Source organism: Chionomys nivalis, chromosome 1, assembly GCF_950005125.1.
Source record: "Chionomys nivalis chromosome 1, mChiNiv1.1, whole genome shotgun sequence".
NCBI lineage: Eukaryota > Metazoa > Chordata > Mammalia > Rodentia > Cricetidae > Chionomys > Chionomys nivalis.
In genome coordinates, this window is record NC_080086.1 from 179,184,326 (window position 1) to 179,198,861 (window position 14,536).

The window sequence follows — 14,536 nt, forward strand, 5'->3', positions numbered from 1 at the left end:
GGAGCTCAGGTTTCCTTTGAGGGAACTGACGCGCAGATGACAGCTTTGAGACTTGGGTTTCCAGCCGACATTTCCTCTGAAGTGACCAGAGCGAGCTGTCACTTAGTGAAAACACTGATGATATTGCTGCCAAAGAGAAAACTCAAGTTTTCAAGTGAAAGTTCCAGTCTTGAAAAACTTTTATCTTCCACAGCGTTTGACAGTTCCCCAGTACTGTAATGGTTTGAATGAGAAATGTCCCTCATGAGGAAGGCTCCGGAATTCAAAAACTCAGTGGTGCTGTTTGGGGAAATGATGCAGCCTTGCTGGGGAAAGTTCATCACTAGGGGCAGGCTTTGAGAGTTCATAACCTTGCCTCCTCCTGTTCTCCCTCCCTTATCTTTGTTTGTGGTTGAAGAGGTGATCTCTCAGCTTCCTGTTCCAGTGGTCTGTTGCCTTGTCTCCCTGTCATTATGGACGCTTCCTCTGACGCCATAAAATCAAAGAAAACCTTGCTTTTGGCCACAGTGTTTTTTCACAGTAACAGCAGAATAACTAAAATAAATTCTTTTGAGGTAGGTAGTTAGCGATAAATGTAATTTTTGATGTTATATAATGAACTATGTTTGGAACTATTATTTGGAAGATCTATAATTCAACAAACAAAAATTTTCCAAATAGCACATGGATGTGGTTATAAAACTGTGTATAGGAAAAGGATCCATCAAAGTAGAAGATACAGTGGCAAGTGATGTGGGATGCCCTTCTGTATGCTGTGAATATGTTTTATTACCATTGTTTAATAAAGAAGCTGATTTGGCTGATAGCCAGGCAGAGTAGATCCAGGAAGGAACTCTAAGCAAAGATAAAAGGAAAAAGAAGGGGGAATCTGGGAGATGCCAGCAGTCGCAAGAGAAGCAAGATGTGAATTAATGCCATAGCCATGTGGTAAAATACAAATAGTAGAAATGGGTTAATTTAAGCTGTAAGAGCTAGTTAGTAATAAACCTGAGCTAATAGGACAAACAGTTTGTAATTAACATCAAGCCTCAGAGTGTTTATTTGGGAACTGGTAAGTGCTGGAGAGAAACCTGCACTTACAGATCAGTTGTTAAGTAGTATATATTAAAACAAATGTATTGATATGATTTTATTGCATCTGAACCTAAATAAACTACTACATTACTACGTGATGAGCATTGGTGTAATATCCAAGATGAATATTCATCCTATATTTGTTAACTTTTTGTTGCTATGATAAAACACCTTGACCAAAGTGACTTTAGGGAGAGAGTTTATTTGGTTTATGGTTCCACAGGGATAAAATTCATGATGGCAGAGCAGAAGCATGGTGACATGCAGCAAGCACGGCAGCAGGAAAAGGAAGTTTACCTCTTGTACTGTAAGCATAAATCCGAGAGAGACAGAGAACACTAGGCATGGTATAAGGCTTTTATACCCCCAAAGCCTGCCCCTAGAGACATCCTTCCTCCAGCAAGAACAAAATTGAAAAGCTGTTATATAGTAACTTTAGATCAAATATTTATGTGTGGCATGGTTTTTAATCCATTTGAACCAAAATAATGTATAGTAACATATAAATTGAGAAATTGATATGAGATTTCAGATGATTCTGTTAAACAAGAAATTAAAGGAATCTGTACTGTGTAAAATAATCTCACTCTTTTCATGAAACCCATTTTGTAAATACAGTATTTTAAATAAAATATGCAATTGATGTTATATAGAAGTTGGTTATTGTGATGGTTTATATGGGAATGGCTCCTACAGGCTCATGTTTGAATACTTGGTCCCAAGTTGGTGGAATTATTTGGGAAGGATTAGGAAATGTGAACTTTTTGTAGGAAGGTTTCACTTCTTTGGGGTTTCAAAAGCCCATGCCATTCTCAGTTTGCTCTCTCTGCCTCATGCTTGTAGATCAAGATGTTAGCTCTCAACCGCTCGTGCCACCATGCCTTCTCCCTATTATGGCTCACCCTCTGAAACCATAAGTTCCCAAACTAAACACTTCCTTTTATAAGATGCCTTGCTCATGATGTCTTATCACAAATAGAAAAGTAACAAAGACAATTACTTTTAGATGAATAGCTATTTCCTAATATGAGCAAGACTGAAAATTAATAAAATCTATATAAATAAAAATTATTAGGGTCATCAATAACTTTTAGCAGTGAAAATGTATCCTGAAATTGAATTTAGTAATATTAGTTTTTTCAAGACAGCATTTCTTTGTGTAGCTTTGGTGCCTGTCCTGGAATTAGTTCTAGCTGTTGTAGACCAGGCTGGTCTCAAACTCATAGAGATCGGTCTGCCTCTGCCTCTCAAGTGCTGGGATTACAGGTAAGCACCACCAGTACCTGGCTGAGTTCATTAGTAAATTCTACAGATTAAATAAATATAGTAAATATATATTTAATAACAAAGCATCTTTATTTTCCCATTTGTTGCCATTTTACGAGAATTTTTGGAGAAAATTCGCCACTGCAGTTATTTTTGTGAGAGCTATCATTGACATATTACAAGTTGTTTATGATAGTAACATTCTCATCTTAGAAGTGAGACTTGCTTGAGTTCCTAGTCAATCAATGCAATATTCTCTTTACAGTGTCCTATCGTAGGGCTTAATATAAAATAGGCACTCAATATATGCTATTGGCTGGCAGAAAATGCATTTAACAACAAAGTCAATATAAGTCAAAAACAAAACAAACAAACAAAAAAAAAAACAAAAAAAGGAAAAAGAAAAAGGAAACACCCATGAAGCTGGAGGGAAAAAATAGATTCTGCCTACCTATTTCTTCGCCCATTTTGGAGCATACTTCCTGAACTTCATCCCTTGTGACAAACATCTTACATTGTCTGTGGGTATGCTAACATTTAAAATACGAGTCTCAGAGGTTGCTATCAGTTTCCTTAGAGTCCATGATTATAATACGGAGATATATATGAATCTTCAACTATATGACCTCTCCTTAGGACAGTTTTGGCTGCTCAGCACAGTACATCTCTACCTTCTTATTCTTTCCTGCATTTTCCAATCCAATTTACTCTTATTTGTTTCCTTCAAATTTCTCATAGCATGGAAGAATTAGACACCAACCAAATAGCTATGAATTACTAGTGAATGCTCCCAGATGTGCTGGGAGCAGACCCATGCTAACTTTTTTTCTAAGCCATACCCTCTTACAATACTTATAGAACTTCTAAAATCATAATAAAATGTAACAATGAATGATTGTGAGTTGGTCTGATTGCTTGAAGGCTAACAGTCCAGGAATATGAAATCTGAGCTGTGTAAAACTCAACAAATAAATGTATATAATTCTTTTGTTACTTTAGTTTTGTGTTTGTCTAGTTCTATGTCTGAAAGCAAAGCTAATAAGAAAGTGACCCTAATAGCTGTGAAATACTAGATTTTATACGTGCTAGATAGTCTTTCAAGTATTTTTGCTTGTGTTAATCTTCACAAATTCTCTTTAAGTGTGTGTGTTATGCATGTGTTGTTCATTGGCAGTCATTTTATGCTAATCATTTGTACATATTTTCCACAATTATCTGTAAGTTATTGTATCTCTGAACAATTTCTTCTAGAATTTAAATTCTAACTGAAGGGAAGAAAGAGAAAAATATTAAGATTAAAATGAATCTTTCAGGAGGATTATAGCCTCATAAATGGTCTCCTAAAAGTTTAAAAAATGTTCATAATTTTTATTTTACCTCTGTAAGTGTGTTCTTTTTATTAGTTGGGCTGTGCTTTGACAGTTTCCTTATAAATATTACAAAATGAGTCCCATTCAGCATACAAAATGTTGCTTTTTAATGTAAAATAATTTTAATTTCAGGTACATGACATAACACGATAAAACGTCCACTTCGATATTGCTTAAGAAAATTTTGATAATTTTTTTCTCTAACACCACAGATAACAGAATTATTTGTTCTGTTCTCATATCTGTTTCATATAAATCTTCTTAGAGGCTAAATTCAGTATCCTCAGAATAGTACATATTCTATTCAAGGAAAAGAAATGCTTTTGATCTGTGACTGAAAGAGTTAAGTGTTTCATTTCATATCAAGCACCAGACATCTTAGGACAGAACTGCCCACCTACAGGTATTCAGATCACATACCTACTTAAATATCATTGCCAAAACACATTTTATGTTTTATTACTGTTCATCCATCTTTCCTTAGCATTTGAGGTGTTTCATTAAAGAGCTGTATAACTTCAATTTGTTTTTATGCTCACCTTTACCAAAGCAAAAATAAATCACCAAATAACCCAAGTATATTGCATGCATTTGTGAAATGGTACAAACCAATCATAGCTTTATGTTGTGCACCACATAGTCAATTCTTCAGAGCATCAAATAGCATGTTATTGACCTGAAAAGGTAATATGTTAGGGGGACTATGGCAACAGCTCAATTAAAAGCAAAAATAGAAAAAAATTAATTAAAATTATTAACAGTAAATTAACTAATAACGACTGGAAATTAATTTCAGATACCTTTTTATTCACACCACTCTGTAAGTAGAGGGCAGCCAAGAATGCTCACCTCCTCATTCCTCATTTCCTCCTGAACTCACTCCTGCTGGACCTTACCTGTCACATCTGTGACTTCAATTACCACCCACGTGCTGAAGATCTGCTTCTCTGGATTTAACAGTTTACATTTGTAACGATGCCTATGATTTCTCTGCTCTGTAACATAAAACCGTCAAGGAGTTGATGGTTCTTCAATTTTACTAGTCTCCTGAAAATCCATATTTCAATATCTACTATTAATGGAGTTACTGTATTCTGGGATATGTATCCTATACGTGGTCCTCCTGTTCTTGAGTGCCTCATAAGTAGTTCATTGATTTCTCCGTGTCTCTCTTTTGCCAGTTCAATTATGTACATTCTTTGTACATTACAGTGTGTCTCATCACGATGTTCTCTTACACGTAAATCATGTACTTTCCTCTGATTCATTCCCCATTAACTTATCTGCCTCTTTAGCCCCTCCCACTTTCCCTCTTTCTATTCCCAAATAGCATCCCCTCTGCTTTCAAGTCGTTTTCTTCACAGAGTCTGAAATCATACTAGAGCAAACGTGTATTATTTGATTGGGGGGGGTGTCTTACTTTATTAACTTAATGATCATCTTTTAGTATCTTGTAGGGTTTCCTTCTCCCCTCTTAAATTTGAGCACTCATCATCTGTCCTAGACTTTTCAAAGTTATCTTCTCATGGTGGCTTGTTTCTGGTTTCAGTGCCACCACATTACTCGATATTAAAATAAAATAAAACAAAATAAAACAACTTAGTTACTTGTTTATATAGACAAGTGTGGTCTTGAACTTGTAAGCCTCCATCTTTGGAGTGCTGGAATCACATTCATACAATATTATTTCTTTTTCTTTTTCTTTTTTTTTTTGGTTTTTCGAGACAGGGTTTCTCTGTGGTTTTGGAGCCTGTCCTGGAACTAGCTCTTGTAGACCAGGCTGGTCTCGAACTCACAGAGATCCGCCTGCCTCTGCCTCCCAAGTGCTGGGATTAAAGGCGTGCGCCACCACCGCCCGGCACAATATCATTTCTAACAATGTGGTAGTAGAGATCAACCCCAGGGCTTTGTGTATGCTAGGCAAGTACTTTTTCACCGAAGCCTTGTCCTGTCAAGCCCTTGTATGGGCTTGGGTCCTAGAATTGTTATTGGGGTGAGAAGAAAAGACAAAGACAGATACATAGAAATCCTGGGATCTGATTAACTGGGCTCTTTGATGGAGAAGCTGCAGTTCCCTGGAGGCTCGGTATATTATTACATACCATTGAATGGGGGTGGGGGCATTATTGCATACACCTGGCTAAAGAAGCAGGACTTACAGTGTAAAGCAAGATGAAGGAGGCAAGAACAGTCTCTGTAGGGAAGCAGTACTCAGGCTATAAACATTCTGGGATGGGGCAGGGAGAATCTACAGAAGACATATTCTGCACACATGATCAACATCCACACGTGGACATAAGGCTGCAATACCTCTGAACTTCACCCAGGAAAAGCTTTGCCACTCTCATGGGGCTGAGGAATTAGGGTCCTTGACATGGCTGTGCCCATGTTAACACCACAGTCGCTCAGGGCTTCACTCATTCAGGACTTCCTCTGCCCTCCCTCTTTCTTATTTCTTAGGCTTCAGAATGGATATTCATCAAAGTCCAGTGGGAGGTTTGCTGTAATGCTCAACACTGGATTGTATGGATGGGAAGAAGGAAGACTATACTATGCCCAGCAGAAACAAAGGGAATGATTTAGCAAGTTAAAGAGACTGAAGTCTTGAGCTCCTCATGTTTGTTTTTGTAATATTAGGAGGAAACAATTGAGGATGTGGTAACAGAATTTGGTATCATCCATGCTATCATCACTGCGGGTCCAAACACCAGGGGCCTCTGATCACAGCCTACTCTGGTGGCCAATCATGCAGGCTCATCTCCTGGAGTCTGCCACCTGAGCTTTGTTTGTATTATGCCAATTGTAATATGATAGCAATTAAACTGAAAACAAAAAATAGGAATACGCCTGCTTCCCTGAGCCATGTATCCACCAAATTTTTAATTTGTTTGTTTACTTATTTATTTTCTCAGGTAGACATCATCTCCCCTTTCCCTGGAAACCAAGGGCATGCCTCCCGAACACAGACCAAGAGCCCATGAAGCTGCATTGCCTCCACCCTACTTCTGTGGTTTCTCAAAATATCAACTAAAGCACCAACATTTAATTACTGATCTGTCTTAGTTGTTTTTCTATTGCTGTGAGGAGACGCCATATTGAAGGCTTAGAATTCAGAGGGTGAGCCCAAGACCATCGTGGCAGGGAGCATGGGTACAGGCAGGCATGGTGCAGGAGCAGTAGCTGAGAGCTTACATCCTGATCCATAGACAGGAGACAGGGAGTGATACATTGGGAATGGGCTTCTGAACGCGCAGTGTCCACTCTCTGTGTCACCACCTCCAACAAGACGACAACTCCTAATCCTTCCCCAAACAGCTCCACCAACTGGGGAACAAGGATTCAAACATATGAGCCCATGAAGGCTGTTCTCATTCAAACCACCACACAGTCTATCTCCAGATTTTTCTTATCCCCAAATCCTAACACATAACTGCCTACATTTAGATTTTACCTGTTCTATGTTTTACACCCTATGAGCGCCCTAATACGTGCACCCTCTATTCCTTTATTTGCTCTTTAATCTTCTTTCTTTCCTTTTTATTGTATTTTAATATTCAAATTATGCCCCCTCTCTTCATCTTCACGGAGAAAACACTGTACATGCTTTTTAAAAAAAAAAAAAAATTACATGTTTTCCCTTGGGATCTCCAAAGCTTCGAGATCTTTGACTTCTAATATTTTTAATAGGAAGAAATCCTATTGAATCAAGACGAAAGAAAATAATAAGTTATCAAACCAAGACATAGTGGTAACTAATAAAATTGAAATATATACCTTGAATAGAAAGTAAAGCAAGACTATTAAAGCTGTACTCATGTCTTTAGGAATTGTGTCCCTATTTTAATATGCACCACATTTTAATACACCGATTTACAATCAAAGGAAATCACAATAGAAAAGATCACAGCCAGAAATAAAAGCCCATGTTGAGTCTTTATCGCTAGTTTTGTAGTCTCAGCTTCCATCGTTGCACTATAGAAGTAAAGATAAATAACTGAGATAATGCTTGTAGAGTTTAAAGCAAAATCTGGCACAAAGGGTGATCATTAGAATACCGTCATCTGCCTGCCTAAGGGGGTTACTTTGATAAATAGCCTCACAGAACTTTGCAAACTGCACAAGAGATCAGGCCCTAAATAAAAGACTTAAGATTTCCACTAATTGTCTACCTTGTCCAAGACAAAAAGTCTTTAAATTCATCAATTTCAAGCGATATTTTTCCTTAGCATCCACCATCAGCTAGCAGGCAGGCTTTTGGTAAAGACCTTCTATTACTAAGGGACCAGTTAAGGGTTAACAAATAGAGAAGACTCCCTAGGAGTAAAAATATTTCCTTTTTCCTTCATCGAGGGAAAACATCCTTAGATGCAGAAGGAACATCTGTGTATCTAACTACCAAATGGCCTGGGAAACCCAAAACTGCTACTTGGCCACTGGACAGAGAAGCTCAAAGCTGGTGGTGGCTGCTTCATTTTTCCTTTGTTACTTTCCCTGAGATCTGCACCCTCCTGGCCAGAGTGGCCACTGCACACTGCTCCTTGTGTTGAATGCCTGTTTTGCATATTGCTTCTGTTGGGGTTCAGGACACAAGTTACAGAAAGACAGAAGGAAAATGCTAGGCAGTTTTGGCACTGAGAATTCTACACAGATACAGGCTTCAGGTGCAGCTACAACTACGAGACGCCCACTTGAGGCCAGGAAACAGAGAGGCTGTGTATGGTGTCCCACAGCTTGTGTCTGCCACACAGACAAAGCTGGGCACCTGGTTGGCTCTCAGATGTTTGTTGAATGTCTGTCCACCCAATACACCCTGTTTTGGGTCAGTCCTATCTCAACCTAGGAAACAACTGAGCTGTTTTTGTTCTGAATCTGAGTATCAGTTCGCAAATATAAAATTTAACATACTCATGGGTTTGCAAGAAAGAATCTATACCAGTTTAAATGACCCCCCCCCACTGTTCTTTTAATGCATATGCTGTGACGTTTACAATTTGGACTTCTCGCAGAGTGTCCCATCGCAGTGGAGAAGGGCAAGAGACTTATTTCGAGTCTCCTGGTAAGAATACTTCGAGGTGGAAGGCAGGGACTCACTTTTCAACACTCGGGTTTCACGAAGGGTATCAGAACCGGGTCCCAGCAACTCCGAACATCTCTCCCTCTTGTCTTCCTGGGGTACTGCCTTCTTTGCCCCTATCCCACCACCAGGTCCACAGAAAGTCTGCAGGATGACGGATATTCGGGGGTAGGGGTCGTAAGGGCTCTGAACCTTCCGCCCCTTGCAAACTGCGCGCTCCGGGGCACCAGGCACACCCGCCTGGCCCAGGCGCTGGCGGCGGCGCGCGCACGCGCACTCCGCGGCCCCGCGGCCGCTCCTCGACATTCCATTCCACATGTTGCTTTGGAGGCGCCACAGGTTCCTCACCTGCGCGGGCTGCGGGGGGTCGGCGGCGGGGCTGGGGGGCCCGCGCGGGCTGGCGGACCTGGGCTGGGCGAGCGCTCCCCGGGCGCCCCGAGCGGCCCCGCGCTAACTCCGCCTCTCGCCTCCCGCGGCTCCGCTCGCCCGCCCCGCGTCCTGGCCGCGGCAAACACTCGGGCGCCGAACTCGACGTGTCCGGAAAGCCCGGGCCACTTTCCCTTTCGTTCTGCGGCCGCCGCGCACGGACCCAAGCTCCCGCGGACCCGCGGGGACAGCTGCGCTCAGCGAGGAGCCCAGGAGCCCCAGCCAGCACCATGCTCGACCCGTCTTCCAGCGAGGAGGAGTCGGACGAGGGGCTGGAGGAGGAGAGCCGCGAGGTGCTGGTGGCGCCGGGTGGCTCCCAGCGAGCACCGCCGGCCACGGCTCGGGAAGGGCGGCGGGACGCGCCGGGGCGCTCCGGAGGTGGCGGCGGCGGCGGAGCGGCTAGACCCGTGAGCCCGAGTCCCTCGGTGCTCAGCGAGGGGCGAGATGAGCCCGAGCGGCAGCTGGACGAGGAGCAGGAGCGGCGCATCCGCCTGCAGCTGTACGTCTTCGTGGTGAGGTGCATCGCGTACCCATTCAATGCCAAGCAGCCCACCGACATGGCCCGGAGGCAGCAGAAGGTGAGTGGCGGGACAGGGAGCCTCCTGCGGCTACTTCTCCCCTCAGGGTTTTTTCCTAGGAGAGCTCTCGGGCACCTGCAGCCACCCTTCTGCGAGGGGCCGGGACACTATTTTAGGCAGTCTTTGAGGGGTGTCTAGGGCAGGAGGAAGCGCTTTGGTCTTTAACCTCTGTGGGAGCTGGTCAGAGCTGGCCTGAACTGGCAGGGACTGGCAGGGGCTATCAGCTTCACCTCACCGTCCGCAAGACGTGGACGGAACAGCTGACCGCACCTTGCAGGCCCTGCAGTAATTGCACCTGGGCAGGTTAGGCTGGGACAGGGTTAGATGCAACTCCCAACAACTTTAATTTGGGTTGCTGTGGGGGTGCATGGAGCAGGGTTTTGCCTGGAGCATGTAGCTAGGTGAAGCAGATGGAGCATGGACACTTTCCCATTACAGAGAAATCTCCTCGCAGGCAAAGGACTATACATGTTCTTTGGTGAATTAAAAGCAAAGTTACATTGCTCCGTTTCCTGTGCTGCCAAACAAGCAGGGTGTAGCATTCAAACGTCGTGGAAGGTAGTCACCCAGAATGACTGTGGGTAAGTAATTCCAGACCATGGCAGGTTTAATGAAGTCCACCGGTGATGCTATCTGGACTAAAGCAAATGCTTAGCCAATGGCTCTTTTACCCCACATTTAAGGAAGTTCTGTAAGATGAAATGGCCACCCTGATTAGTTTGAAAACAGGACCCTAGGAGTCTGATGTTCTGTACCATACACAAAGGGACTGAAATCGCCTTCATTGGATTAATGTGTGCAATAGAAACTGTCTCGGAAACCTTTTAATGGAATGCTGAACTTGGAGGGTTCTGAAGAATCTGTAAGCGTCCCCTTAGCTTGTGCCATTCATGGGGGCCCAGCGACACCAGAGCTCGCAGAAAGCATACCTACATGTATGGTCCTTTTTTGTTTTTCTGAAATTGTAACTTCAGCACGGGAACCTTTTCTTTCAGAACCCTTTGAATTGACTTTTAAAATAAAACCATAGTCCAGAGAAAGTAGTTTCCTACCACGTCCCACTCACCCGTGCCTCTGACCACAACCCTCCTGTCCACATTTATCCAGTCTTTGTTTTTATATTATTATTATTATTGAAGTCTGCTTGAATGTTAAAAGCTGTGCGTAGCTACTGGGTGCAACTCATTGAGTTCGGGGATAGGTGGACAACTATGAATTTGCCTGAGGTTAACAATACTGTATTACATATTTAAAAAGCATTCTTCCTAACTTTGAAAAATCAGAAGCAAATGAGCTATGCTGAAACTATCATCCCCTTGAGTACTTTTGGCGCATTCCCTTACTGTTGAAGGCTAATCACAGCAGCCCTTCAGGTAGCCCAACACTCTAGGGAGTTCACAGAACGTCGGATCGATAGAGACCTAACCAGCTCTAGGCTGTCTCCTCATGCAATGGAGAGAAGTAGGTCAGAGGAGCATTTTCTAGCACCAAGCCACTGGGCATGATGAAAGCTACCATTCCTCAGCGGAACAGTGAATGCCCTGCAGCGTGGCAAGCCTGCTGCTCCGCTCCTACATGAGGCTGTATATCCTCATGTGCTGCTTGGGTTGAGTCTGTATTATCTGTGTAGGTCCTGCAAGTGCCAATCTCCGTAGTCCTCTTAAACTAAGCATGGGTTTTCTCCGTTGTGGTAGGAGTCCATACAGAGTACATGAGCATCATCCAGCGTCGAGTTTCACCTTTTGCATTCCATTTAGCTCAGCTTTAGTGTGCTCATATGTACAAATTATTATCTGGTAAAAAATCAAGAGGCCATCTGTATTTGGAGTGGTTTCCTTTAGACTCCTAATGAGGAAAGTCATTTACCACTGGCTCATTTCTACTGTGGATACTTGTTGCAGTTTGTTAAGGAAGGGACTCTCCCTTGTTTGGTCAAATAATGCAGCTCTCCTGGGCTCTTCCTGTTTGAACAGAATGTTTCTCTAGCAGTTATTTGAATTGGCAGACAGGTGTACTCACAATGCTACTGAGGAAACTGTTGATGTAATGTTACTCAGTCATTACTAAAATAAACCCAGTTTCAGGAAAGGAGAAAAGCGCTGCATACATTCTATGCAAAATATTCGGAATGCTTAGATTTTTGTTTTTAAATATTGAGGACCTCAAGCTTAGACTTTTTGTTTTTAAATATTAAGAACCTCAAGCATAATCAGATGAACTTCAGTATTTATATTGTAAGGGGGAGGTCCTGTAACAAACAACCTAAACACTTACCTTATTCAGAAGCATCTTTCTTTCTCTTTCTTTCTTTCTTTCTTTCTTTCTTTCTTTCTTTCTTTCTTTCTTTCTTTCTTTAGACATGCTGATTGCTAAAGGGAGCTGGAGCAATTCTTGGCAGTCAGGTTTCCTCCTAGGAAAAATAAAATGGGAATTTAACTGTGTTCATGTGAATTTGATGCGCAAGCCAACAATTAATGCCAAAACTTACTTTAAGTCTTGAATTATACAGTTGGGTTTTTATAAAAGAAGTAACATGAAGATTACACAGTCACTAATCCATTGTATACTTTTTTTCTTCATCTTTGTAGTCAGACAGGCAATAAAATGGTTTTTCCACTGCTCTCTCACTTCTCCCAACTTTGAGAACTGAGAGGATCAGAAATTGAGGTCTGAGAGGGTCCTCATTCTGTGACTGAAGAAAATGAATTACAGAGATAAGGACCTTACCCTGGAGGCCACGACTTAGGTTTGCAGTCAAAGCCTCTCAATGGTAGGGCTATTTGGCTTTTAGGAACAGAGCTGAGCTACAGGGTTTGTTTGGTTCCCTCGTTTTTTTCACTTGTCTAAAATGTCCCACAGAACCCGTAAGAGGCTGTGTGAGTGAGCTATTTGAGAATGTTAAATAGTAGTAAACTCCCTTCAGTGGAAATATGTGTGCTGTGGTTTTGACTAGCACACATCAACACAGAGGAGTAACAGCTGATGCTTTTCAGGACTGGCGGTGACTATTGCTGCTTTTACAGAAAATCTTGGAGTAGATTTTGGTTTGTTTCTGTGACAGAGCACTGTCCCAGGTGGTCCCACTGCCTCAGTGGATATATGCATGGTTATATGCGTGACAGGCATGTGTGGTGATGAGCAGCCACCAGGAAATGGCTTCAGCAGTAAACACTGCTTGACACCACCTTGTGTTTATTGACTTGATTGTATTTGTTCCGTTATAGAACTATCATTAATCACGACCATTGGGTAATTCTAGATGGTGGAAGGAGAGATCAATGTTATAGCTAGAAAAACAGTAAACAAAACAAAAATCCTCAAGCAAATCACATATATTTAATAAGGTTTGTCTTCACCTGTCATACATGTAGAAAATGTTGAGAACCTAGAGGGAAAAGTAGCAAATGGGGTCCTTAATGGTTAAAAGCTGGGGAGACTAAGACAAACCCTTTGGCCACCATGGAAGGCTATCGCAGATGTGTTTCTGCTGTTAAGTCTGTATTCACAACCATTTACAGGGAACACTGCTTAAAGAGATGGTAGCTTGGATCAAGCAGGAACTGGAAGATTGTGCTCAACCATTTCATGGTTATTTTTGTTTTTATTATTGAATATAACATGTTGAGAAAATGGCCAACTCTTGTTTTTAACTAGAAATAAGGAAAGGGGGATTTCAAAGATGAAAATGTTACCTGATAACTTTTCGCATGACTTTTATGCCTGTGTTCATACATTGCTAATTGCATTGCCATTGAAATGATACACAGTGCATTTTATGAAATAAACCTTTCATACAATCACTTCTCAGCATTTTGCATAGCCCTTGATAGTTCTAAGTTTGAGAAATTTATATAAAAAAGCTGCAGAAATTTATTCGGTAACACTGATTTGCAGGACTGTGTTGAGGAAATGCAATATTGGATGAGATTATTTGCCCATCTTTCATTTGAATTTTGTAGTTCAGAGAAAACATCCATAATCTGATAATCCATAAGCCTAAATGCTCAGAAATCTTAAACTTTTTTTTAGTGATTTATAAGTGGATTCTTTCATATCTTGCTTCATTTGATAAGTCATGGTTACAAACTAAAAAGGTTGTCAGCAATTACTTTTGGCCTATGTGTATAAGGCAAGCAGAAAACATGAATACATTTTGTGTTTACGCTTGAGTCCCATCCCCAAGATACGATGTAATATGTATGCAAATTTTTCAAAATCCCAAATATGCAACCCTTTTAGCTCCATGCTCTTCAGATAGGCATATTCAACTTATTCAAAATGACCACTTTTATCTCCTTTGGAAACAGGTGGCCTTTCTGTATTTATTTATTTTCGGTCTTTTGGTAACAGGCTCAGGGAAGCCAGCTTTGTTAGAAATGAATAATAGGTTTGCAAGTGCCGAGAGGGCATCTTTCTTTTGTGTGGCACCTTGTGGCCTGAGTGATGTGTTGCCTTACTTTTGAGGCTTGAGATACAGTTGTGAACTGATACTATATATAAGTATACTGTATACATAACATACACAGTGCATGATATATGGAATCTAGTAAATGTTTGGCCTGCACAAGCCTCAGATTTAGTGTATGTCTCAAATAATTAGTAAGATCTAGAATGGAGGAAAGATACCATAAAAGGGAAGTATAAAGATCTTCTAGTTTTCTGCGAAACTCGTACCCTTCAACATGATTTGAGACCTGTAAGTGTCCTGAAGGAAGCTCTGAGAACAGAAATCTCTGTTGACACAGAAC

The 14,536-nt window shown here is 41.5% G+C and overlaps 1 protein-coding gene across 8 annotated transcripts in view; it reads left to right on the plus strand.

The window, feature by feature from the left end:
• The first annotated feature begins 9,092 nt into the window (after window positions 1-9,092).
• Cadps2 (calcium dependent secretion activator 2) overlaps window positions 9,093-14,536 on the plus strand; it is a 529,236-nt gene continuing 523,792 nt past the window's right edge. For 6 of the 8 annotated variants that reach the window (XM_057791365.1, XM_057791395.1, XM_057791386.1 and 3 more), the window contains exon 1: window positions 9,093-9,788. In XM_057791365.1, coding sequence (XP_057647348.1) covers window positions 9,441-9,788 — 348 coding nt within the window. In that variant the 5' untranslated portion in view covers window positions 9,093-9,440. The remainder of the gene's footprint in view (window positions 9,789-14,536) is intronic. The other 2 variants (XM_057791375.1, XM_057791405.1) reach the window with 1 other exon arrangement.